Consider the following 23,620-nt stretch of genomic DNA (forward strand, 5'->3'; position numbering starts at 1 on the left):
AAAGGCTTCTTATGGAAAGTGACTTCCACGTTTGATATTAGCAAACTTGTATATAAACATTGGAAAGTGAACTCTTCAGTTTTCTCACTAACCAGTGACCTATACACACACAAACACAGAATTAAAGATTCTTTTCTCACAGTGAAGGCAGTGACATCCTCAATATCCGTAATAAGTTTACACGTTTCTGACAAAGATCTACATTACAAACATATATTTTGAGTGACACTCTCTCTCTCACTAAATTACACAAAACGGACCATATTTACATACTTGAAGAATCTTACTACCTCTTAGGATCTTCAGATTCAGCTATGTTCTCAAGCCTGCGACGTTTCTGAGGGCTTTCACATTTATCGTCTTCGGTTTCCGACGCTTTGTTCTCTGCAGGTAATGGCGGCTGAGGCGAAGATGCTTTGGTTTTGGACATGTTTTGAGAATCTGGTATAGAGTCATCACTAGGTGATAACACTGTCTGCGAAGAAGAAGAAATCCACCTTCCTGTTTTGCGTTGTTCTTCCAACATCTTTTCCAAGTATTTAGCATGCTCTTCAATTCGTAGCTGAAGCACCCGTTGCACCTGCACATTGATCAATTATGGGACTGGTTATAGTAGCAAATCTTCAATATTTCTTTTCCCCAAGTTAAGTGTAATCGGTTTTACCTCCAGCTGTTCATGCAATTGCTTCTGAACTTCCATCTGCATACGCAGTGCTTCAGTTAATTGTATGGCCCTGTCCATGGAAAAAGAGAGTCATTTTAGGGATAATGTTGAAAAATGTCTGCGGATTGAACATGGAATTAGAGAAACACAATGCTTTACCCTTTCTTCTTCTCGTCAGCTTCACTCTTACTCAAAGCCAGTTTCTTTTCTTCTGAGTTATCAGTCCTTTTCTCTGGGGAATAAACGAAAAATAATAAAGGAACTGTCAGATAGATCAAAATCATGGCTGATGATCATGCAGAAACAGAGAATCTGTGAAATCACAATAACAAGTTGGAGGCTTTACCTTCTTTTTTCTCTGGCATATACTTGGCTAGTCTATACTTCTGCACATTCGTGAATTTCAGAGATATTCAGCTAATTTGGTATCATGTACTTATAAATTTATCACACTCAAACTGATTTAGTACCTGCAAGTGGCTTTTTACATGATAGATCGTCAAGCCCTCAACATTCATGAGCTTCTTAACAGCCTTTGGAGTGGCCTCTACATGTTTAATGCAAAAACCGGGTTAAGCGTTATCAGCAGAAAGATGAGAAGAAACAAAGGATATCTAACCAATGGCAAACACAAGAGTAGCTCTAGAGTTCTACTTTATAAGTGCCTACTCGTATCTCAAAAAGCTAAAACTCACTTTCAGGCCCTTCAAGTTTGATCACCGCCTTTACAAAAGACTCGTGGAGCTCAGGAGTCCATCTCATTCTCGACTTTTGATTGGCTGCTGATCCCGGAGAAGGGTGAGATGAAACTACGTCTACAGACATTGCTCCAGGAACACAGCTTTGGCTTGGACTCAATCTCGTCACTGGATTTGACGCCAATGGCGTTTCATAGATCTCCTGAATCAAACAGAAACTAAGTGTTAAAGGAGCAAATGACGTTTCACACTCTATGTATCAACAGCAAAGACCGAAAGTCATAAGCAGTGAAAGTATAAGTCAATGTTTGTCATAGCCATGCAAAGTAACTGATGCAAACTCATAAGAGCTGTACAAGACTGAGATTAACTTACATCAAGCCTGGGAGTTTCAGCGCGGTCTGTGATAGCCAGCTCAAGTTCATCAGACAGGAACTGTAATTCCATTTGATCTGATAAGCAATAGCTGTCATTCGAACAGCCAAAATCATGAAAATCGCCATCGGAACAAGCATCTCCAGAAAGATTAAGGAAGTCTTTGAGAAGCGACCCGGAGTTGCCTCCATCACATTGATTGCCCAAATCCTCAGTGAAAATAGATGGAGATCTTGCAGACTCCACACCAGAAGCTGAGTGGGTGTAAGAGGAGGGATCAGGGAGGAAAGGAAGACTGTTTCCTAGATGTTTCTGAGTCTCAGAGGTTGAAGATGATGACAAGTAGAGGTTTGTGCAAAAGGTGGAAGACCGAGAGAAGGTGCTCTGAGAACTATTCTTTGGCCATAGCTGACCAGGTGAATCTGGAGATTGTGACCTTATGAAAGGAGTTTTCCGGTGTTCTGGCTGGACATTCAGAAAGTTATGGACTGGAGATAAAGAAGAAGAGCAAGCTTGACCAAGTTTTTTATTGCATTCATCTGTTGCCGCTGAGAGAAGCCTGTGTCTGTTCATGATTGCTTTGATGTACATCAACAATCAAAACTGTCTCTTGACAAGATCCCCCATTAGTTTGCAGTTAGCATCCAAGCCGCTGAGAACCAAACATTTTGATGATTAGGATAAGAATGGTGGGGTCAATAAACATGTTAGTGACAAGAATTGAGTCAGTTTGTTTAGTTAACTTTCAGAACAAGGCATACAGAATCATCCAGTGATCCATCTTGGCTGGATCTTGACAAGTTAATAAGTTCCTTGAGAACTAAAAAGCTAAGTAATTGGAGCAACAAGAGTACATCCGAGATTGAGATTTACCATATATACAGACACAGAGAGATGCAACGATTAAATATGGTGTTCCAAAAAATGCAAAACGAGTTGCCGACACATGGAAACTTTAAAACTCGAACAGAGGAATCAAATCAGGTTACGCAAAGACACGATTACAGGAGGACAGAAACGCAAAGAGAAATGAGGTATTAAATTCTAAATTCAGAATGTTGAGACTGACAAGTAGTAGTACGAATCATTCACAGAGAAAATCAAAAGCAATTTATTTGATTTTATATTTGATTTTATCAAAGGGCATGATAGAATAGAAACGGACCTGAGAGGATGATAAAGTCTTCACCTTTTTAATACTTGCTGCATAACAAATGAAGAAAAAACTAACATTTGAGAAAACAAGCTGAATCCCATCAAAGAGATGAAGTTAATTCGAATGAGAAAGCAAAAGAAGAAGAAGAAGAGATGGGGTTAAAGGAAGGAGACGGAGATTTCGCTACGAAATCGCCGTCGAAGTGTGTACTGTTGGCTTTGCTTGATTGGTCTCCGTCTTGCTGGACCTCTTTCTTGTTCCACCCGCTCTTTCCTCGACTGTAACTCACGGACCAATTCAATCCGTTAGTTCATTTGCCACGTAGGATTCAAGTGCTCGTGCGTTTTGCCACATAAATTTTATTTTATTTTATCGACATCACGCTTAGCTCTCTCTCGTATTCTCTTCCTAATCACATTTCATACCTGGTCAACCAAATTATTGGTTTTAAAAAAACTATACTACTTCTTTGGGTTATGAGATTTGAGGATTTTTTTAAAATCATTTATCATTGTTGATTCGAATTATTTATGTGATCGATACTAGTAGTACTTCGTAAGCTTTGTTTTTTCTTTTCCAATGGAGTACATACTATTGTGAACTATTCTCTGCTTTTCTTTTTCAGTTAGTATTGATATCTTTATGTTGTAAGAAAAATCGTGACACAATTACGAATTATTGATATAAAAACGAATGATAATGATTAATGAATATGAATGAGAAAATGGTTGCCCAAAAATGATAGTGACTGATCTGTAATGCAGTTTAGTAGAATTAGTTTCTTTTAATAGCAAAACTAATGATCATTAATCTTCCAAAAGGAAAGACAAAGTAGCATCATCCATTAACTTGTGGGTCATATCTAAAGCCTTAGCCACACAAATCCATCCAATTTTTTTTGTTTTTTTTTTGTCTTTAGTCTTTTTTACCACATAAGTAAGATAATGCTAATTTAATGCTCATCATAGAGAATGAGCTCAGCAAATGCTTTCTACCTGATTATTTATTATCTTCAAAATAGTCAAGTTTGAGGCATCAAGTGGTAGAATGTCTAAATCCTTACATAATTTATATTTATTTTTGGCAACATACATAACATAATTCAACACTGTTCTAAGTAATACATGGCTAGTGGGTTATATAAGATTATATACTTCACTAAAGGTTGATAAATCAATTCTCAGTTTGCATTTTGCCAATATACCTCAATTTATCATCTTTAGTCCCACAAATGATGGCCACTTTTGTCGTACTGTATGTTTGTTTTCGACTTGTTTAAGTGTTGGGTCCCCTCATTGATCAATTATTGAAAAATAAAATGGGCCTTACTAAAAACATATATTTGGGTTAACTAGAGAGAAAGCCCAAATACAAAAAGAGAATCATCAGCGATTCAACAGAGGCTTGAACGCGCGTCAAAAAGCTTAGCTCAAAGATTGAATTTTGATTTTCACATGTTTTTCTTCATAGGCCAACCATTAATGGCGTTGACTTTGTCAATTCTCTGACAATTGTAATTTCGTTCTCCTGAAACCGTGGGAGAAAAGAATCTGCATTTCCTTCAAGTTCAACGTCTTCCAGGTTTGATTTTGATTTCCTTTTCCCAATTCCATGACTTTTTTGATCCGTATCCAGTAATTGACCACCGTGATTCGCGAATCATGATTAGGGTTTCGTTGTTAATGAATGGCCTTTGGATGATCAATGGTGGTGTTTGAGATTTAATTGGGATTTAGTTATGCCCTCTTGGAATTTGGTATCAGCATGAGTGTGGAGCATTTAGTATCTGAATCCGATTGATGAAAGGTTGACACTTTTCTCTTTTGTTTTTTCCAGATTTTGAAATGGCAGATGGGAACACAAGATTCACGGTGGATGAAGCTCTTGTGGCGATGGGATTTGGCAAGTTCCAAATTTACGTCCTTGCTTACGCTGGAATGGGTTGGGTTGCAGAGGCCATGGAGATGATGCTTCTCTCTTTCGTTGGACCTGCTGTTCAATCTCTCTGGAATCTCTCTGCACGCCAGGAAAGCTTAATAACTAGCGTCGTTTTTGCTGGCATGCTCATTGGTGCTTACTCTTGGGGCATTGTTTCTGATAAACATGGCCGCAGGTAGCTTTTATCATACTTGTTGTCTTTGATATAAGTTTCTTGGTACCTCAAGTAGAAAGGGGACGGCTGAATTGTTCCGTAAATGTTCATATTCTTATGAGCTCTTGAATTGAATGATCTCTGACCTTGTCTAATGCTGAATTTCAGACTGTTTAGCTTATGACCATCCTTTGTTCATCCGATTTCTGTGTGTCTTGTGTCAATGGTCATCAATCAATGCTAAAATGGACTTTGTTTTGGGTCATATTCTTCTGTTTATGATGCATTGTGGCTTCATTTGATTTTGATGTTTGTGCCTTGAATTCCTCAGGAAAGGGTTTATCATAACTGCGGTGGTGACTTTTGTAGCTGGTTTCTTGAGCGCATTTTCACCTAACTACATGTGGTTGATCATTCTTCGCTGTTTGGTTGGTCTTGGGTTGGGAGGAGGTCCTGTTCTTGCTTCTTGGTATCTTGAATTCATACCTGCACCAAGCCGAGGGACTTGGATGGTTGTTTTCTCAGCTTTCTGGACCGTTGGAACCATATTTGAGGCTTCCCTTGCTTGGGTATAACTCATGCCTTTCTTTGTTTATTTTCCAGTATAATTTGGACGCTAGCTTTTCACATCACCATGCAATGCAATCTTTTGCAGTTAGTCATGCCAAGATTGGGTTGGAGGTGGTTACTTGCATTCTCTTCGGTACCTTCTTCGTTACTTCTTCTGTTCTATAGGTGGACATCTGAGTCTCCTCGGTACTTAATTCTACAAGGCCGGAAAGCCGAAGCTCTTGCCATATTAGAGAAGATTGCGAGGATGAACAAAACCCAACTACCTCCGGGTGTTCTCAGTTCAGAGTTGGAGACCGAGCTGGAAGAGAATAAAAACATTCCAACAGAAAATACTCATCTTCTCAAGGCTGGAGAAAGTGGAGAAGCGGTTGCTGTGTCTAAGATTGTACTAAAAGCTGATAAGGAACCAGGTTTCTCATTACTAGCTCTTCTATCTCCAACGCTAATGAAGCGGACTTTGCTACTATGGGTTGTGTTCTTTGGAAATGCGTTTGCTTACTATGGCGTTGTCCTTCTCACCACCGAGCTGAACAATTCCCATAACCGCTGCTATCCAACCGAGAAACAGTTGCGAAATTCAAACGATGTTAACTACAGAGACGTTTTCATTGCCAGTTTCGCAGGTACATCAATATATTTCTGTTATCACAAGAAATCCAAAGCAGTTGTTACTTGTTACAAATAAGAAAAAGTCTAAATCTTATTTTTTGATCTGTGGCGTCCTCAGAGTTTCCAGGTCTACTGATATCAGCAGCAATGGTGGATAGACTTGGACGAAAAGCTTCAATGGCATCAATGTTGTTCACATGTTGCATTTTCCTTCTCCCTCTGTTATCCCATCAGTCTCCATTCATAACCACCGTTCTTCTCTTCGGCGGCCGTATCTGCATCTCGGCAGCTTTCACAGTGGTTTACATATATGCTCCGGAGATATATCCAACGGCAGTGAGAACAACCGGAGTAGGAGTAGGGAGCTCGGTAGGAAGAATTGGAGGAATCTTATGTCCACTCGTAGCCGTTGGATTAGTTCACGGATGCCATCAGACGATCGCTGTTCTTCTGTTTGAGGTTGTGATTCTTGTGTCAGGAATTTGCGTTTGTCTCTTCCCTTTCGAGACAAGTGGTCGTGACCTGACAGATAGTATCTCTGCGTCCAAAGAACCACCTTCAGCCTCCGTATAGCAAAATTCTTCTGACCATCGTAGTTGTTTAGTTGTTGAAGGAAAGAAAAGAAAGAAAACAGAGTGATTACAAATAGAGATATTCACAGATTAGTGATATGATATGATCCTGTGTAAGACATTATACAAACTTGTAATTTTGTAAAACAAAGTCTCCTATACGGTACATTTAAATATGATAACTTTTTGTTGATCACCATAAAATTCAGTCACATTACCGTTGACACTCTTGAGAATCAAAGAAGTTGCAAGAAACAACTAAAGTAATGAAAATAGAACTGATTAATAATCATCGATTTCTTTCCTGAGGTTGGTTGATTTGCAGGTGCACTAAGCTTGGAACATAAGAAGAGCACACAAGTGGGAGACAATATTTAGGAACTATTTGTCCAAAAAACCCAACTTTTCCGATATTCAGAGATTTGAAGTATCCATCTTGTCCAATAATATTGGGTGTTTGGTTGACATGGGTCTTAACCTCGTAAGATTTGGCGTCTACGTCGAAAACCACAGCAACTTTCTTCTCCTCGTCAATGAAGAAACTCCCACCTAGAGAGGATGAACTTGACAACAAGAGATGGATCTCAAAAACTCCCACAGCAGCTTTTCACAAATGCTATACAATTATTAAATTTTATTATTGTGTTCTAAACTTACCAAAATTTTTATTTTTAAAAAATCAATCTTTAACAAAAATAAAAATAAAATCAAATTATTAAATTTTACCATTTAATGTGAATAAAAATTAAAGATACTAATCTATTAATTTTGGTTCATTCGGTTTTTTTGGTTAGTCACACTACTTACATAAGATTGGACTTCGGTTTGGATTATACAAGGTATAAACTTTTTATCTACCGTTCAAGTTATTTGAAATTTGGTTCCCCACCTCTATTTTATATTATCTAAGTGTTATATTAATAATTTTTGATAGTGAAAATATATAGCTTCTTTTTTTTTTGGTTACAAGATATCTAAATTTTATAAATAAATATCAATTGCGCTATTTCCGGATTTAGACCCATTTATTTTTAGAATTCAGTCCACTGGCATCAAACCGAACTAGCCCATCTAATACAAAACCAATAGATCTGTATAAAAAAGTTATTGGTGGGCATAAATGTAAATTGGTGGTCCATAAACTGATTAAAATATTCTTTGATCAGTCGATCCATTATAGTATTTAGCTTAGGGATCACATATTTTGTTAACAATAAAAAAAATTAGGATTTGATCTATGATTATGATTAAGTAATAGATAAAACTATAATGAATAGAAAAAGAAGAAAAAAGATTCTCGGAGTCTCCAAGGGAACAATCTCAATTCTCAATGAAACAGAGAAAAAGGCCAAAAAAAAAGAAGAGATCATCGTAATTGCCATTTTCCCACAAAGAGTCACTAAAAAGAAGGCTCATAACTTTTTTTTTTTTCTCTTGTAGTAAAAAACTTTGCGCTTTAAAGACAACAACAACACCAAACATTAAATAAGGTAATAACCTTTTCTCACTTTGGTTGCATCATTCATTAATGGCAACCAAGTTCTTCTTCGTTCGTAAAAAAAAAACAAAATAAAAACACAAACTTGTAAATCTTTTTTACTGTAATAATCTCTCTACGTATTGCTACGTAATTTATACAATACATATATGGAAAGATCCTCTGTCCTTCCCTACATATAAAGATTCTGTTTTTCCAGTTTTTTTTGTTTGTTTTGTTTTTGAATCAGATCCTTATTCTTGACCTTTCGATCAGATTCATGGCAACGACTCAATCACACACCTCAGATCTTACTTCAGGTAACGTCACTTACTGACCCATCTCTCAATTATCCTTAATTGTTTCAGATTCTGGTCTAAATTTGATTCCTTTACGTTTGATCTCTGCCTTTCCTTTTTCTCAATTCTTAGTGGGTTTCCTGTCGAATCCCGTGGTTCATGTTTCTGATGTGTTAGGGTTCGTTGATCTCGATTTGGATTTAGATTTGCGAGTTTTGCTTTTGAAATTTTTGGTAGTGATCCACTAGTATAATTGAACTGGAAGTGTAAGCTTAAGAGAATTCGATTTCCTTATGCTAAGATCTGGGATCTAGGCTCTTTGATTTTTGAGTGTTCGTTTAGTTCAAATTTTGGATTTTGCATTAGGATCTGCTTTTGTTTTGCTGATCTTGTTCTTGTTCATGAATGATTCCCACCGACTTATTTGAGTTTACCGGTTGTGCATGAATACAGAGGAGCAACCTGCTAGTTTGGACATCATGAAGGAGCAGGTAGTTGATCTGAGTCTGGTTATATCTCCATTGAAATGAAGATTCATAGAGAGAAATTTTAACTCTTTGAGCCTTTTTTTCTAGCAGACTGTCCCGGCAAACAACGAGACATCAGCCTCTTTTAAGTCCTCCCAGGAAGCTCCAGTTGTAGTTCATCCAGCAAAAGTTGCTCCACTTACTGGACCTTATGGTTTAGCCGGTGATTTTGCCGGACACTTACCTAGCAGCATCCTCTCTCCTCAAGCACAAGGCTTTTACTATAGAGGTTGGTTTTGTGATTCATGTATGTTTTGTTTGGCTTCTCTGATCAGATCTCTGAGCTCATGGAGTTTACATGTTTCATATTCTTGTGGATGTGTAAGTGTAATACTAGTGGCCATCGAAAGGGCAAGTATAAGCCTTCCTCTATCCATGATTGACTTCTCTAGTTCTTGAATTGCATATGAGCTGTTAGAAGCTAATCTGAATTACTTTCTATGTTGGGGAGCCAGGTTATGAAAACCCCACAGGCGAATGGGACGAGTATTCCTCGTATGTCAATGTTGAAGGATTGGACATCACATCTCCTGTGTGTACACCTTACCATCTCTTCTGGGATCTCTTCTTTAAAACATTCCAAATTGTTCATATTCTTCTCTGATCAAATCAGGTTGGCTTCAATGAGAATGCTTCTCTGGTCTACCAAACGGGATATGGATACAACCCTCAAATGCCATATGGGCCATATTCCCCTGCAGCAAGTCCCTTGCCTTCTGAGGGACAGTTGTATTCTCCACAACAGTTTCCGTTTTCAGGGGCATCACCGTATTACCAGCAGGTAGTTCCTCCTAGCATGCAATATATTACTTCTCCAACTCAGCCCGAGCTCACCAGCCTTGTCGGTGTTGACCAACAAGGTGATAACATCGGACCACGCCAATCCTACCATCCTCATCCCATTGGACCGTTTAATGGAAACCAGCCAAACCTTGGTTTTCCTGAATGGCAGCAAGGTTTTGACGGGGGAATATGGTCGGATTGGTCCAAGCCTTCTGATATGCACAGGCATTCTTCTTCTATTTCTCCGGCTTTATCTCCTCAGCCACTCGGCTCATATGGATCATATGGCCAGAACATACCCATGGTTGGTTCACTTTTCTTATCTACTCTTATCCGACATATGGATAGCTTTCTTCTATTCATGGTTACATATTGGATTATATGTTAAAAGTAGATTGTTCTTTAATTTGTCAGGGGTCACAGCGACAGAGATCATTTTACGGTTTTGGATCTGGTTCGAACTCTTATAACAGAGGTTATATGCATAGTGGTGGTCGTGGCCAGGGTTCTAACTATGGAAGTAGACTAATTTCTAATGTGGGTATGGGAAACCAAGGCTGGATTGGGGTTGACAACAGTCGAGGGCGTGGAAGGGTTAGTGATCCATCTTTGGGTGGTGCTTATAATGGTACTTTTGATATCCTCAATGAGCAAAATCGAGGACCAAGGGCTTCAAAGCCCAAGACTCAGGTCTTAGAGGAGCTTGATTCTGCTGCTGATTCTAAGAAAAATAACAAAGGCAGTGCAAAGGAGCACGAGGAATCCAACAACGCAGACTTTGTCACCGACTACACTAACGCCAAGTTGTTCATCATCAAGTCTTACAGTGAAGACAATGTTCACAAAAGCATCAAATACAATGTATGGGCTAGCACCCCTAATGGCAACAAAAAGCTTGACGCTGCTTATCGTGAGGCCAAGGATGAGAAAGAACCGTGTCCACTTTTTCTTCTGTTCTCGGTACGAGTCTAATCCTTGATCAAGTGAAAAAAAATTAGTTTTTCTTCTTTTTGCAGATTGCTTACGGGTTTGTAAATTCAGGTAAATGCGAGCTCTCAATTCTGTGGTGTAGCAGAGATGGTTGGACCTGTTGATTTTGAGAAGAGCGTTGATTACTGGCAACAAGATAAATGGAGTGGACAGTTCCCAGTGAAGTGGCACATTATCAAAGATGTTCCAAACAGCCAGTTCCGCCACATTATATTGGAAAACAATGACAATAAGCCTGTGACTAATAGTCGAGACACCCAAGAAGTAAGTAGCAATTTGTGCCTATCAAGCTTTCTTGTCCATAAGATACCTCTTTTAAGCCACACCATAACCACAACCAAAAACTACAGGTAAAACTGGAACAGGGCATCGAGATGCTGAAGATCTTCAAGAACTACGACGCTGACACGTCAATCTTGGATGATTTCGGGTTTTATGAAGAGCGGGAGAAAATTATACAAGACCGGAAGGCAAGAAGACAGCCAAGCTTGCCATCTGCAGGAGTAGTAGCAGGAGAAAATGAACATAAACCTGCTTCTGCTGCATTACCCACAGACTTCATGAAGAACATGTCCAAGAGTTTTGCGCAAGTTGTCCGCTTGGACGAAGGCAGCAAAGAAGCAGTCAAGGCCAGTTCATCTCCAGATGCAATTACAACAGCAGCAGTCTCTTCTGGTCAATCCAACTAGTAAGTAAAAGACATCAATTAGCAAAGACTATGTTTTCAAATTCCATAATATGATCTTTTGTTTGTTCTAAGAAGGTATTTCAAATGAAATTTTACGTCTGACCGGGTCTGGTTTTTGTGTAAAGTAAGCCTCTTTCCTCCGCCCTTTTCTGCTTCAGGGGTATTTAGCCAAAATTTGATTCATTTCCCTCTTTTCAATGTTCTATAATACCCTCACTCTTCTGAGTTGATAGAAGAAGAAGATGAAGAAGATAATGTATGAAAGACAATATAATGTTTCTCTTGTAAAGTTGGCCTCATTTATCTTTGCAGGCAGTTTTTCAAAATAAAAATGCAGATTACACACATCAATCAAATTCAAAGCTCTCAGCTTTCCACATATCCAAAGTTTGTTTCTTTGTGTGTTTTTTCTACACATATCTTAGTTTTTGAGAGTCCGATTGTGAACGTGACAAGAAAGTCAATCAATGACTTATCCATATGAATGAATTGTCATCAAAAGGGACACTGAATTGTGTGGTTCATACTCATAGCATGTCAATATATTCGTGACCCTTTTTACAAGCAAGACAGATTCAGATTTGTGAGATGTTATGATTCACTAACAATAATGTGGCTAAGGGATCAGTTGTAATTGATATTATCCATTTGTGAGAAACAAATAAAATAGTTTCATATAAATCTAAGGACTGTCTATGTCAGTCCTTAGTCTATTTTGCCATATTTCTAGATCTAATCGGGTTGCATTATTACGTAGATAGATATGATCTACTTACTGATGATTTTTTTTTTTGAAACCTTAATGTATAAAAAAATGGTTTAAAAGTACTAACCATTGTTGGTCCACAAAAATAAAGGGAAGAAAGGAGGGCCAAATCGTAACATTAATAAAAAAGGGGCCAAACTGTAACAACAAAAAAACAAAAAGGGCCACAAAGAAAAAAGAGAGAAAATAAGAAGAGTCCCGGACAGGACCGAGCTTGAGGATTCGTTGTTGCCTTTATGACTCAGCCAACAAGAACCAGACTAATCCTAGTCCTAGTCCTAGTCCACGCGCGAATATACAAACGTCTTAAAGCCATTTGATAGAACCGATTTCCAAGGGTTTTGCTCAGAAAAAACACAGAGAGAGATTTTGGAATTCGATGAATAGTGGTGATACCTTATCGACGTTAGCTCAATTTATCTCCTCTTCCGAGAGATTTTTCCGGCGAGCTGACGGTGATGTAGTCTTTTGTTATTGCTGGGCCACCGTGCTCGCACTTGTCTTCATTCTTCTCTACCAATTCTTCCTTTCCCGGAAATTCCGATTCTTCAGTCATGCTTCTTCTTCTTCCCCTGTCGTCTCGGTTTCTCAATCTCTCAGCTCCCAATCAGGGTAAAGTGTTAAACTTTCAATTTAGTATCTTTTTGCCGAATTTGTTTGCTGCGTAAATCTATAACCTTTAGCCTCTTTCCCTTTTGTGTGTTCATGCTTGTGCCTCGTATGATTTTTAGTTATAATCGTCTACTTTATGATCTTATTATTCTACTCTTTGATTATCTCTGAGACTTCATCTATTGACTATACGCTTTGCAGAATATCTACTACACTTGTTTCTGATGAAGATCTAAAGGGTCTGATTCAAAAATTGGGGGAAAGAAGTGAGGATGCTGAGATATGGGAAGATGTTATTAAGAAAAGCAACCCTCGTATCTCCTACACTGCTAAATGCTGCAAACCAACAGTAATCTCAAAGTTTTATCTTTGTGTAGAGCTTTTTACTTTTCCAAGTGTCTAGTAAGATTGTTTTTTTCTCTGGTAACTGAGTTTCTTCTTTGGTTTCTTGTAGGATGGTAGTCCCATGAAGTATCTGAGTACAACTGTGTTTGAGGATTGCTCCCCAGAGGTTTTGAGGGACTTTTACATGGACAATGAATACAGGAAACAATGGGACAAGACTGTGGTTGAGCATGAGCAATTGCAGGTTGACAGTAATAGTGGGATTGAGATTGGTCGCACTATAAAAAAGTTTCCCTTGTTGACTCCAAGGGAGTATGTATTAGCGTGGAAATTGTGGGAGGGGAAGGATAAGTTTTACTGTTTCATCAAGGTAATGATGCACTTATCTTAAGGGCATTATTTTTAATGCTATTATTTCTAAATTACATTATTCATTTGCACCTATGCATTCCTCTTTAAATTTGCTAAGTATTTCTCGTATATGCTAGATACACAGACCTGGACCATGTTATATATTATCTGTTATTCGCTTTGCCTCTTTACTTATTGTTTTGCTCTTTGGTTATTATCAGGAATGTGATCACAATATGGTGCCGCAACAGAGGAAGTATGTACGTGTAAGTTATTTCAGATCTGGTTGGCGAATTAGGAAAGGCAAGTGTTTCTTGTCAGGGTTATCATCCATATTTCAACTAAATCTTCTCTTGATATCTCATCAGTAACATATACCACAAATCTCTGTAATATGTATGAGTGGTGAATAAGGTTTTTCATTCCTCCATACTGTCTATGCATAACTTAAACTTGCTGCAGTTCCTGGTAGGAACGCTTGTGAGATACACATGGTTCACCAGGAGGATGCTGGATTAAATGTTGAGATGGCAAAGCTTGCTTTCTCAAGAGGCATATGGAGTTACGTTTGTAAGATGGAAAATGCACTTCGCAAGTACATTGCAACCAGTCATCGACCCCAAGGGCCCACATTATCTGCTGTAAGCTTAATGAAAAAGGTGAGATGTTAGTGTTTTTTTTTACCTGCTCTGAGTTCAGTTCTCTGGTCAAGTGCTGGATAGATTGTTCCCTGCAAATATCTGTTTGTGAAATCTCAATGAATATGCCTTGTTTGACCCACCCTTGTCTTATCCCACAGATTCCATCGGAGTTAGAAAGTCAGACAGACGACATTACAAACTCCTCGGGAACTACCACTAGTGGTATGCACACAGGTGAAGGAGCCAAACGGAAGAAACTGTTGAGAAAGCCTTCAAAGAAACTGATAGCAAATGGTATGTTACTTGTGGGCGGTGCCGTTGGTGGTGCAATCTGCCTGTCTCGTGGTCACTCCGCCTTAGGGGCAAAGGTCGCGTTGGCTTACTTCTTGTCGAAGATGAGAAAGCGTGGAGCTCAACTGAGTCAAACTTCCCAAAACGCTGGTATTTAAGTCATGCATAGATTTGGTTTTGATGAAGCATGTGCAACTTACTTAGATTAAGCTTGTGTGATAGGGAGTGTCTGTAAAAGTGATTAAACGTGTGAATAGAAAAGTTCTATTTCTGCAATGTCTCTGATCACATGAGCTCTGGGGTCTTCAAAGTTTTGTATACGTGTCGTGGAAGACTTTATATTTGTGTTAATGTGAATGTAAAAACTTGTATTTTACAGTCAAGCCCTTGTTTTTCTCACCAAATTTCAGACCAATTGAATGAAATTGTTGTAATTTTTGTTTGTTCACACACACGTGTGCTTGAAATTGAATATACGTTGAAACAAACTTGTTTATGTGTGTGTTTTGCAGTTGGATCGGGACTTGGACACAGTTGTGGTCTCTCTCCTAATGTTTCGGTGTCTGCTTCATTTTTAGCTGTACATTTCTCTATTCACACGTCCAGATTTATTCGCCTTTTCACTCAATAACGTCATTCAAAAATCCTAAAAGAAAACAGAAGAAACTGAATTTGCCATTTTTGGTTACTGCCACACCATTTCCAATTTAGTTTTCTTTCATGACCTATCTAGCTTCTTTGTTTCCTCTCCTTTGGTTTTCGTGTGTTTCCTTCATCCCCAAGGAAACCCGGAACCAGCCCTGGGTTTCTCTCTGGATCATCTCTTTTGTTATTTTACAGATTTTGATTTTTGAGCTTAAAACTGTCGGATCATGGGACCAAATCTGCAGCGGATCGTACTTGTCTTCATTGCATGTTTCGGAATCTTCACCTCCGTTGTTCTTGCAAAAACCGATAGCCAAGACGGTGAGTGTTCTTATTGAATCATTTAAAAACGTTGTGATCCGATCTTGAAATCAGAGAGGTGGTTGTAAAATTTCATATTTAGTTCATGAACGTTATTCCTGCCTGATCATATTTATGGATTCTTGTAGTATCTGCTCTTAATGACGCTTATAAGAGCATGAACTCTCCATCAAAACTCAAAGGCTGGTCTTCAAGCGGAGGCGATCCTTGTGGCGATTCGTGGGATGGCATTACTTGCAAAGGCTCTTCTGTTACTGAAATGTTTGTTACTTCCTCTCTGGTCTTGATCAATGGTTTGATACTCTTCACCGATTCTGATTTTCTTGTTTTCTCGTTTTCTGTTTCTGTAGAAAAGTATCTGGACGTGGACTCAGTGGATCTTTAGGTTACCAGCTTGGAAACTTGAAATCGCTCACTTACCTGTGAGAATGTTTTTACCCTCGATACATCTCCTTAATCTCTACTTCTTGATCAAATTCAGTTAATTGATGATATCAGCTACATGTTCTGTTTTGTCATTGTAACAGTGATGTAAGCAAGAACAATCTTAACGGAAACTTACCCTACCAGCTTCCTGACAAGCTTACTTATCTGTAAGTATCTTCGAATTACAAAGCCATAATATATGATGTTCATTAGTACACAATTTCAATGTGTTGGTATTGCAGAGATGGCTCTGAGAATGACTTCAACGGTAATGTGCCATATTCGGTGTCTCTCATGAACGACCTCAGTTACCTGTAAGCCAAAGACATTTAATTTGACTCATTCGCATAATCTTTTCCCACGTATCACCCCGCCCTTTTAGTCATACCTGTTCTTGTATTTACTCAGAAACCTTGGCCGTAACAACCTCAATGGTGAACTCAGTGACATGTTTCAAAAGCTTCCAAAACTTGAAACAATGTAAGCCACATACTTCTTTTTTTGCAGCAGATTTGGAAAGATTTCATTAACTTCATTGAGTATATGTTTTGCAGTGATCTTTCTTCCAATCAACTCACGGGAAAACTACCGCAGAGTTTTGCCAATCTAACAGGTCTTAAAACACTGTAAGAGAAGAAAGCACTTCGAAGTAGTTGTTCAAATTTAACTCCTTTGTACTGTTACTCACCTTACCATTCTAATTATAGGCATTTGCAAGAAAACCAATTCAAAGGCTCTATAAATGCTCTCAGGGACCTCCCTCAGATTGATGATGTGTTAGTATTTTTCATGCTATATACATAACACATCGTTTAAATCCTTGAAATATGAACTTTCTTTCATTAATGTTGTTTATGAATCTTGCGTTGACAGAAACGTAGCAAACAATCAATTTACTGGTTGGATCCCAAACGAGTTGAAGAATATTGGAAACCTTGAGTAAGTTTTATTATCTCTCTCATTCTCCCTTAAACACAATCAAAAGATGCAAAAGCATTAATGTGTTTTTCTTCATTTCTTGGTTAGAACTGGAGGAAACAAGTGGTCAAGCGGTAGAGCTCCTTCACCACCTCCGGGAACCCGTCACATAGACAGAAACTCATCAGGAGGCGGTGGAGGAAGCAGCAAGGCTCTGACACTAGGAGTTATAATAGCGGTGTCTTCTATAGGTGGACTCATTTTATTTGCAGGGTTGATTGCATTGATTTCTCGAAGAAAGAACTCTAATGATTCTTCTCACTTTTTCGACGACGAGAAAGGAACCAACCGAAGCAAGCCACTCTTCACACCACAATCCTCTCAGATGCTTCAATTCGATAATATGGAAGAATTCAAAAACCAGAAGACAGTTGATTCTAATACTTCACTTGAAACAAAGCCTTCTGTTAAAAGAACTTCTTCTGTCAGTTTCAAGAACTCTCCTACTTTTCATCTCATACCTTCTACCCAAGTGGCTGCTACCCCTGACCGTTCCTCCACCTCCCAAGACTCTCCTGATACACGCGGTGTGAAAGCGTTTTCACTAGCGGATTTGCAGAATACCGCGTCTTGTTTCTCGCCGAATCGCCTTCTTGGTGAAGGAACCATTGGACGTGTTTATAAAGCTAAATTTCAGGATGGAAGGGTTTGTTTTCCTTGTTACATTCCACATTTTCTTCTCAAGAAAACTTTCTTTAGATCTCTTATCTTGTTATCCTCTTCTTACCAGAAATTTGCAGTCAAAGAGATTGATTCTTCTCTGTTAGGAAAAGGCAATCCGGAAGAGTTTTCACACATAGTGTCGAGTATCTCGAGTATTCACCACAAGAATATGGCAGAACTCGTGGGTTATTGTTCAGAACAAGGAAGAAATATGCTTGTTTATGAGTATTTCACAAGTGGATCACTTCACAGATTTCTTCACCTGTCTGATGATTTCAGCAAACCATTGACGTGGAACACCAGAATCCGAATCGCTCTCGGAACTGCTAAAGCTATAGAGTAATTATCTAAACCATTTGTTTGAGGAGAATCATCGAACTAGCTACTTGCTGCTCTTCTTTATTTTCATTTTTTATCTTGTGACAAGAAACTCTCTTTTGTCAGGTACCTTCATGAAACATGTTCGCCTCCGCTAGTTCACAAGAACATCAAGTCATCAAACATTTTACTTGATAATGAGCTAAATCCCCGCCTCTCAGACTATGGCTTGGCAAACTTTCACCACGTGAGCTTCTTGTAAAAATTAGTGTTATGGAGATACAGAGTTGTTTCAAATCTATTAAAGTGTCTCATCTCTTGAAACTGTAGCGCACAAGTCAGAATCTTGGAGTTGGATACAATGCCCCAGAATGCACAGATCCCTCCGCTTACACACAAAAGAGCGACGTGTACAGCTTTGGTGTGGTGATGCTTGAGCTGCTAACTGGTCGAAAGCCTTATGACAGGTTCCATTCTCAAACAGTAGTAATGTCCGATATAATATCTATAAAGAACTATACAAGTATCTGAAATGTTTTTTGAATGCCTCTAATCTTCAGTGGGAGGCCAAAAGCAGAACAGTCTTTAGTTCGTTGGGCAAAGCCGCAGCTTAAAGACATGGATACTCTGGATGAAATGGTGGATCCCGCGTTGTGCGGACTCTACGCTCCAGAATCTGTATCATCATTCGCGGATATAGTTTCCATCTGCGTAATGGTACGCTCATTGTTGATTCTCTATTGTGTTATTATGTTCTTCAGAGCTTCTAAGTTCAAGGTTTGTGAGAATGGATTGTTATTTCTTGTTTTCAGACGGAGCCTGGACTTAGGCCTCCAGTGTCAAATGTGGTGGAGGCATTGAAGAGGCTAGTGTAGTCTAGTGCCTCAAGTCATTTTGAAGCCCCCAAAGTATTAAAAGAAGAAGAATAACTCTTCTGGAGATTGCGGCTAAAACCTGAGAAACTTCTGATTAAAATCAAGTAGGAAACTCAAAAGCTATTGGATTCAGGTTTGTATAGAGAGATATATAGGTGGAGGAAAGGAGAGACAGAGATTCTATTATTTGGGTTTTTGTTTCAGATCATGTCTTAACCTTTAGATTAATCTTTTACACAATGAGAAAAGTTGAAAAAAGCTACTAGTGTCATAGAATAACCCTCTCTTGTAATCCACTGTCTACAAACATAAATCAAACTGCAAAATAAAATCCAAAAGTCTCATCTGTGTAAGAATATTAACAATTAGACCAGTAAGCTCTGTTTTCGGAAACAGAGTCGTCTGTGCATAAACAGAAATCGACAAATTAAATGTAGACTTGCGTACGAATTTCATATTTCTCCTGATGATGTTTTTTTTCTTTCTTGTATAGGATTTTACCTAACACGAATTTCTTAATTTATCCATCCTGATTATTACATTAAATCTAAAGAAGAAAGCTTCTTGTATTTGTGAGCTTACTTCTTTCCTTTTCAAAGAAGAATTGAAAAATGCAGCATAAAGAAAAAAGGAACTGTATCTCAGTGTCATTGTTGTTTCTTGCTATTATCAGCCAGTACATGTTCATCTAAGACAGCATTCTCGGATTGGTCTTCTTCGTTGGACAAGTTCCCATCATCTTCTTCGCTGCTCCATTTCCTTACAAATTTGGGAACCATGCTTTTTACATCACTTGCCTCCGACACTTGATCCATATCGTTCACTCTCTCAAACCGGACAGCACTAACTTTTCTTGCATTCCCTGCTAGTATCTACAAACCGAAAAAGACCTCGATTAGTTCAAAACATTGACGGTGCTTTGTGCCAAATATGAAAATGAGCCACTCAATACCTCTACTCTATAGATTTGGTTCTTTTCCTTTGGCTCTTGCCTCTCCTGTTTACCTTCCTCCTCCTCACCATCCTCTTCCCAGCTTTCCTTTTCAAGAACAACCTTCACACTTTCTCCAGTTTTTGGGATATACCCAAAGGCCTCACACACAAAGCCTGAGACTGTCTCGTACTGAATGCCCTGTTTCCCAAATGAACAAACATTGTGGGTTTCAACTTTTAAAGAACATGTTCACATTTACAAAGTTAAAAGATAACCCTGAGGAATGCTCTTGAGGACGCAATAAAGAGGAATAAAAGAGACTGCTGAAAATAACATTACCTCTGGCATTTTCATATTCAGTTCTTCAGATAGCTGGTCAATTGATGTATTAGCATCAACATCATATATGCCCTCATCTCTCATGACAATATATCCTGTTTTCTTCTGAATCTCCTCCTATTGAGCCAAAATCATGGAGGCCATAAGCAATGGAATAGAGCCTTACTAATGGGCAAATAAGTTATGTAAGATATAGGTTAATATTCTCTAGAAATGTAGGTCTAGAATGACGATTTTCTTAAAGAGTTGAAACTAGGGCACTTACTTTGGAATCGTTTTCATCAAAAATTTCACCAACAATCTCTTCGACCACATCTTCAAGAGTTACTATCTGCAGAAACAAATTAGTAGGAAAGAGATTAGCTAACTGTGGAAGAGAGAGAGTAAAGAAGCACAAAAGAAGAGCGGCACATACTCCGATCGTTCCACCATATTCGTTAAGGACAACTGCCATGTGAACCTTTCTTATTCGGAATTCTCTAAGAAGATTCCAAACAGACATTGAATCTGCAAAGTGTAACATATATCATTAGATTTTCTTCAGAGTATAATAATTCAGTGTGAAGAATTCGTGTTTAATGTCGGTAATATAACAGTATAATTTAATCCGAATGCAGAAAAAATCTGAAGCATTCAAATGCCTAGTTTGGCAACATATCCAAAAGCAAACACATTGATAATTACCAGGGACGAAATATGCAGGTTTATGTGCCATGTCCCCCACAGAAGTACTTTCTAACAGATCACCCTTCAAAATCAAACACAGTATATTTCATTCTACAACACAATTAACAGAAAGAAACCCTAACAAAAACTGGAAGCAAGAAATAGGAAATGAAACTGTCAAACCTTCTGAACATAATCTAGAAGATCCATAGCATATGCAATTCCCACTATATTATCAATACGCTGCTCAAAAACAGGCACCCTGAGAAGAAAATTAATTGAGCTTGATGAATAATCCAAGGGAAACGGCTTAAGTGAGAAGTCTATGGAATTTTTTTACCTTGAGTACTGATGGGTCACCCACATACTATGGAAATCAACTAGACTGGCGCTGGCGTCAATTGCGACTACATCAACAAGGGGAGTCATCACCTCTCGAACATGGGTATCCTTAATCTCTAGCACATTTTCAATCATATCCTGCAGGGCAATCGGTAGCATAAACATAGGTCTGGTATAGATTTTTAGAAACAAATTTATTACAAAACTCATACCTGCTCCTCTTCTTCAATGGCACCACTCAATTCTGCACCTCTTAGCATCAGTTTCAACTCATCTTCAGTAACATATGGTTCACTGACACACACAAAAAAGGCCACAAGATTTACATCTAGGATCTGCTAACTTTTACCAAGGAGAAGGCATGACAATCCACCAAACCGAATCAAATATTAAAACAAGTCTAGACTGATGCATACCTCCGTCCTTTCAAACCAAGAATTTTCAGTATTCCCATTGACAGATATGTGACAATTCTTCCGACAGGATATAATACTAAGGAAAGCCACGCCACTGGCCTGACCTATGCACAGTCATACAAAATAAGTCATGTCTTTTTACTACCCACATATGAGATTTGAACAGTTAAACTATTTCATAGCAGAAGGGTCACAATGAGCAAAGCCATTGGATATCCACATAAAGTTTGCTTAGAGTGAACCACTGACAATTAATTTTAACTTACCACAATCCTTGCAACTTCTTGAGCATTGTGCACAGCAACACTTTTTGGAGTAATCTCAGTCAGGAGTAAAATAGCCACCTATATAGTCACCCAAGAATGGCAAATTCTTAGGAAGCAATTATACTGATCAAAGAATATCCAGACAGAAACAAAAGAGGCATTGTACTAAACCAAACAAAAGGATTATAAAGTTTACAGGTATGAAAAAGTGTTGAAACAATTATACATACTGTCATCAATCCAGTGGCAGCACTAACACCAGCTTCCCCAAATATAGCTGTTGCTGCTTCAGTGACCAGTGCAGTTGCCGCAATATTCACAACACTAAGACCAACCACAAGACCTAAGATAAGAGACAATATTTATAGCAATCCTCTAAAGACGATTCATATCTAGGAAAAAACAATTACGTTGTTCCAATAAGTATAGTCGTCAAGAATCTGGTGACATCACTCCGGAGCATTCTGAATACACCATTCTCTGGTTCTTTCTCAGCCAACTCACGCACCTGAGATAAGCCGTACATAACACAGCAATATGTCAAAACCAATCAGATACAACATTATAAGAACATTGGAGACCAGGCAAAAAAATTGTATGGAATTTTCAAATTGAGTAACTTAAACAACATATTCTTGCCAATAGATCTCGTTGTTCCAAAATCAACTAAACAGCATTAGCATTACTAAATCACACCAAAATGAATGTTCTGATTTTACCTTCCACGGCCACAGAGTGGTAATGGACGTCTCTGCCATAGAGAAGAATGCTGAGAGGCTGAGCAGCGCAGCCAAAATTAGACCTTGCTCTCTAAGAACCGTAAGAACCTGGTAAATTTTAGGCAAAGCATTCTTAAACAACACTACGCTCTGACCAAACACCTCATAGCCTGCTTCGACCACACCAGCCGATGCCAACACTTTCTGACATCCATACAAGAAAACTCCACAGACTAGAGCTCCTATCACAATTCCACGTTTCAGCAAAACCTTAATCGACTCCAGCTCCTTTTCACCAGAATCGGACTTTCGTTGACTGCCCTCGTGACATTGACTGGAGCTAAACAGCATAAAGCGACTTCTGTAGCTAAATTCACAACTTCGTCGGAATCTAAAACTCAAATTGGAGTGTTTAGAAGAACTCAACGCCACAGGGCAGTGCAGCTCAGCTCTGGGCAGAAATCTTCCTGAAAGCTTCGATTTTTGACCATATCTCTTCAAATTTAAGGTTTTAGAGTCAATGACAGATCGACCCAGAACAGATAATTCAAGTGCCATACCCATCATAAGAACCTGATAATAGAAAACCCTAGAGCAAACAAAAACAGAACCTTGGAGCTAGAAACTTCGCTAAAAATGCCTCCGGTATGTGACGTGTGGGAAGAGCTCAAGTATGAAGAAAGATAAGACGGCTCCTCCTTACTCAGTCAATGTCTCTGTAAATGCTCAGAAGCGTCTAAAATTGGTAGACCAAAAGGATAGTTATCTGTTTAGTGAAAGTAAAATGGTGATTTTGAGAATGAGAACTAAGGTTCATAGCTGGCAATGGGGAAACCCCTCCGGCAGCGAAAAGCCGAAAATGGTGAAGTTGCGGAGAAAAAAGGCGCAGCCTTTCCTCCGTCAAAATTGTTTTTCTCAGACCAAAGTCGCTCGTGAGCAAGTGGCAGGCAGATAATAGTTAATTACATTAATACCCCTATCGCATCCACCAACCAAGCAACCACGCAAAAAGAGATTACTAAACCGTCCCGGTTTTTGTTCATAGACCCGTGTGATCTTGATTTAATAAAAACTAACCCGGTTTGCTCTTCAACAAAGATGCTGCGTCGGTTTTACTTTCATCTGTTTTGAGTCTATCAAGCTCTGTTTTTTTGTTTTTTGTTTTTGATCCCTGGTTTTTTGTTTTAACTTTCATCAAATCAA

General features: G+C 38.6%; 7 protein-coding genes and 2 long non-coding RNA genes across 21 annotated transcripts; 5 read left to right on the forward strand and 4 right to left on the reverse strand.

Moving 5' to 3' along the window:
* Positions 1–8: 8 nt before the first annotated feature.
* Positions 9–3,329, reverse strand: AT3G13040 (myb-like HTH transcriptional regulator family protein). Of its 3 annotated transcripts, NM_202569.1 has the most exons (9): positions 3,104–3,120; positions 2,903–2,936; positions 1,738–2,389; positions 1,360–1,564; positions 1,135–1,211; positions 1,011–1,050; positions 824–896; positions 665–734; positions 14–580 (listed from the first exon to the last, which is right to left on the reverse strand). In NM_202569.1, exons 3-9 carry the CDS (start codon positions 2,326–2,328, stop codon positions 287–289), a joined length of 1,350 nt encoding a protein of 449 aa, NP_974298.1. In that variant the 5' UTR covers positions 2,329–2,389; positions 2,903–2,936; positions 3,104–3,120; the 3' UTR covers positions 14–286. The 3 variants fall into 3 exon arrangements, with proteins under 3 accessions (NP_566442.1, NP_974298.1, NP_001319536.1); NM_112141.3 differs by having other exon boundaries at positions 9–580; positions 2,903–3,329; NM_001338022.1 differs by lacking the exons at positions 2,903–2,936; positions 3,104–3,120 and adding an exon at positions 2,611–2,806.
* A 934-nt stretch (positions 3,330–4,263) lies between these two features.
* NiaP (Major facilitator superfamily protein) lies at positions 4,264–6,953 on the forward strand. Of its 4 annotated transcripts, NM_001338023.1 has the most exons (6): positions 4,287–4,474; positions 4,563–4,649; positions 4,730–5,006; positions 5,317–5,554; positions 5,641–6,181; positions 6,286–6,943. In NM_001338023.1, exons 3-6 carry the CDS (start codon positions 4,738–4,740, stop codon positions 6,738–6,740), a joined length of 1,503 nt encoding a protein of 500 aa, NP_001326468.1. In that variant the 5' UTR covers positions 4,287–4,474; positions 4,563–4,649; positions 4,730–4,737; the 3' UTR covers positions 6,741–6,943. The 4 variants fall into 4 exon arrangements, with proteins under 4 accessions (NP_187911.1, NP_001326468.1, NP_001326466.1 ...); NM_112142.4 differs by lacking the exon at positions 4,563–4,649 and having other exon boundaries at positions 4,264–4,474; NM_001338024.1 differs by having other exon boundaries at positions 4,324–4,474; positions 4,563–5,006; positions 6,286–6,938.
* A 144-nt stretch (positions 6,954–7,097) lies between these two features.
* On the reverse strand, positions 7,098–7,335 carry AT3G02655. Its single transcript, NR_140933.1, has one exon. It is a non-coding gene; the product is annotated as an other RNA (long non-coding RNA).
* Positions 7,336–8,025: 690 nt separating this feature from the next.
* On the forward strand, positions 8,026–11,847 carry ECT5 (evolutionarily conserved C-terminal region 5; the record flags this gene model as incomplete). Of its 6 annotated transcripts, NM_001338026.1 has the most annotated exons (9): positions 8,026–8,229; positions 8,493–8,693; positions 8,969–9,006; positions 9,094–9,271; positions 9,498–9,574; positions 9,656–10,129; positions 10,240–10,785; positions 10,867–11,079; positions 11,166–11,504. In NM_001338026.1, exons 3-9 carry the CDS (start codon positions 8,995–8,997, stop codon positions 11,502–11,504), a joined length of 1,839 nt encoding a protein of 612 aa, NP_001327857.1. In that variant the 5' UTR covers positions 8,026–8,229; positions 8,493–8,693; positions 8,969–8,994. The 6 variants fall into 6 exon arrangements, with proteins under 6 accessions (NP_001327857.1, NP_001327858.1, NP_187912.2 ...); NM_001338027.1 differs by having other exon boundaries at positions 8,035–8,229; positions 8,493–9,006; NM_112143.4 differs by having other exon boundaries at positions 8,227–8,536; positions 11,166–11,847.
* AT3G13061 lies at positions 10,971–11,756 on the reverse strand. The gene is made up of 2 exons (NR_141586.1): positions 11,600–11,756; positions 10,971–11,500 (listed from the first exon to the last, which is right to left on the reverse strand). It is a non-coding gene; the product is annotated as an other RNA (long non-coding RNA).
* A 364-nt stretch (positions 11,848–12,211) lies between the features above and the next one.
* AT3G13062 (Polyketide cyclase/dehydrase and lipid transport superfamily protein) lies at positions 12,212–15,325 on the forward strand. Of its 3 annotated transcripts, NM_180242.2 has the most exons (7): positions 12,441–12,881; positions 13,083–13,230; positions 13,336–13,596; positions 13,799–13,880; positions 14,040–14,236; positions 14,377–14,659; positions 15,022–15,325. In NM_180242.2, the coding sequence occupies exons 1-7, from the start codon at positions 12,649–12,651 to the stop codon at positions 15,138–15,140; spliced, it is 1,323 nt and encodes a 440-aa protein (NP_850573.1). In that variant the 5' UTR covers positions 12,441–12,648; the 3' UTR covers positions 15,141–15,325. The 3 variants fall into 3 exon arrangements, with proteins under 3 accessions (NP_566443.1, NP_850573.1, NP_850574.1); NM_112144.3 differs by lacking the exon at positions 15,022–15,325 and having other exon boundaries at positions 12,212–12,881; positions 14,377–14,994; NM_180243.2 differs by lacking the exon at positions 15,022–15,325 and having other exon boundaries at positions 13,083–13,254; positions 14,377–14,956.
* On the forward strand, positions 15,243–19,170 carry SRF4 (STRUBBELIG-receptor family 4). Its single transcript, NM_112145.4, has 15 exons — positions 15,243–15,475; positions 15,604–15,736; positions 15,826–15,897; positions 16,003–16,068; positions 16,144–16,215; positions 16,310–16,381; positions 16,456–16,527; positions 16,609–16,677; positions 16,775–16,840; positions 16,928–17,525; positions 17,610–17,881; positions 17,987–18,107; positions 18,191–18,327; positions 18,421–18,577; positions 18,673–19,170. The coding sequence occupies exons 1-15, from the start codon at positions 15,382–15,384 to the stop codon at positions 18,733–18,735; spliced, it is 2,064 nt and encodes a 687-aa protein (NP_566444.4). The 5' UTR covers positions 15,243–15,381; the 3' UTR covers positions 18,736–19,170.
* Positions 19,109–23,343, reverse strand: AT3G13070 (CBS domain-containing protein / transporter associated domain-containing protein). Its single transcript, NM_112146.3, has 14 exons — positions 22,418–23,343; positions 22,109–22,206; positions 21,929–22,022; positions 21,699–21,776; positions 21,433–21,536; positions 21,229–21,310; positions 21,015–21,154; positions 20,858–20,936; positions 20,693–20,756; positions 20,424–20,515; positions 20,274–20,339; positions 20,009–20,125; positions 19,688–19,867; positions 19,109–19,607 (listed from the first exon to the last, which is right to left on the reverse strand). Exons 1-14 carry the CDS (start codon positions 22,982–22,984, stop codon positions 19,383–19,385), a joined length of 1,986 nt encoding a protein of 661 aa, NP_187914.1. The 5' UTR covers positions 22,985–23,343; the 3' UTR covers positions 19,109–19,382.
* Positions 23,091–23,372, forward strand: AT3G13075 (uncharacterized protein; the record flags this gene model as incomplete). The annotated part of the gene is made up of 1 exon (NM_001338030.1): positions 23,091–23,372. One exon carries the CDS (start codon positions 23,091–23,093, stop codon positions 23,370–23,372), a length of 282 nt encoding a protein of 93 aa, NP_001326580.1.
* Positions 23,373–23,620: the final 248 nt, after the last annotated feature.

The sequence above is a fragment of the Arabidopsis thaliana genome, chromosome 3, assembly GCF_000001735.4.
Source record: "Arabidopsis thaliana chromosome 3, partial sequence".
Taxonomy (NCBI): domain Eukaryota; kingdom Viridiplantae; phylum Streptophyta; class Magnoliopsida; order Brassicales; family Brassicaceae; genus Arabidopsis; species Arabidopsis thaliana.

Excerpts from the sequence above, each read along its gene's own strand:
- NiaP (NM_112142.4), top strand. The coding sequence starts at position 4,738 with ATGGCAGATGGGAACACAAGATTCACGGTGGATGAAGCTCTTGTGGCG. Across the intron at positions 5,555-5,640 it reads TTGAGGCTTCCCTTGCTTGG|TTAGTCATGCCAAGATTGGG; the intron begins GTATAACTCATG and ends AATCTTTTGCAG. Across the intron at positions 6,182-6,285 it reads TTTCATTGCCAGTTTCGCAG|AGTTTCCAGGTCTACTGATA; the intron begins GTACATCAATAT and ends TGGCGTCCTCAG.
- SRF4 (NM_112145.4), top strand. The coding sequence starts at position 15,382 with ATGGGACCAAATCTGCAGCGGATCGTACTTGTCTTCATTGCATGTTTC. Across the intron at positions 16,069-16,143 it reads CCTGACAAGCTTACTTATCT|AGATGGCTCTGAGAATGACT; the intron begins GTAAGTATCTTC and ends TTGGTATTGCAG. Across the intron at positions 16,678-16,774 it reads CTCCCTCAGATTGATGATGT|AAACGTAGCAAACAATCAAT; the intron begins GTTAGTATTTTT and ends TTGCGTTGACAG.
- AT3G13040 (NM_112141.3), bottom strand. The coding sequence starts at position 2,328 with ATGTACATCAAAGCAATCATGAACAGACACAGGCTTCTCTCAGCGGCA. Across the intron at positions 1,212-1,359 it reads CAAACTTGAAGGGCCTGAAA|AGGCCACTCCAAAGGCTGTT; the intron begins GTGAGTTTTAGC and ends TTAAACATGTAG. Across the intron at positions 735-823 it reads GCTGACGAGAAGAAGAAAGG|GGCCATACAATTAACTGAAG; the intron begins GTAAAGCATTGT and ends TTCCATGGACAG.
- AT3G13062 (NM_180242.2), top strand. The coding sequence starts at position 12,649 with ATGAATAGTGGTGATACCTTATCGACGTTAGCTCAATTTATCTCCTCT. Across the intron at positions 12,882-13,082 it reads TCTCTCAGCTCCCAATCAGG|AATATCTACTACACTTGTTT; the intron begins GTAAAGTGTTAA and ends TACGCTTTGCAG. Across the intron at positions 14,660-15,021 it reads TCAAACTTCCCAAAACGCTG|TTGGATCGGGACTTGGACAC; the intron begins GTATTTAAGTCA and ends TGTGTTTTGCAG.
- AT3G13070 (NM_112146.3), bottom strand. The coding sequence starts at position 22,984 with ATGATGGGTATGGCACTTGAATTATCTGTTCTGGGTCGATCTGTCATT. Across the intron at positions 21,537-21,698 it reads AAGAAGTTGCAAGGATTGTG|GTCAGGCCAGTGGCGTGGCT; the intron begins GTAAGTTAAAAT and ends GACTGTGCATAG. Across the intron at positions 20,937-21,014 it reads GTGACCCATCAGTACTCAAG|GGTGCCTGTTTTTGAGCAGC; the intron begins GTAAAAAAATTC and ends TTTTCTTCTCAG.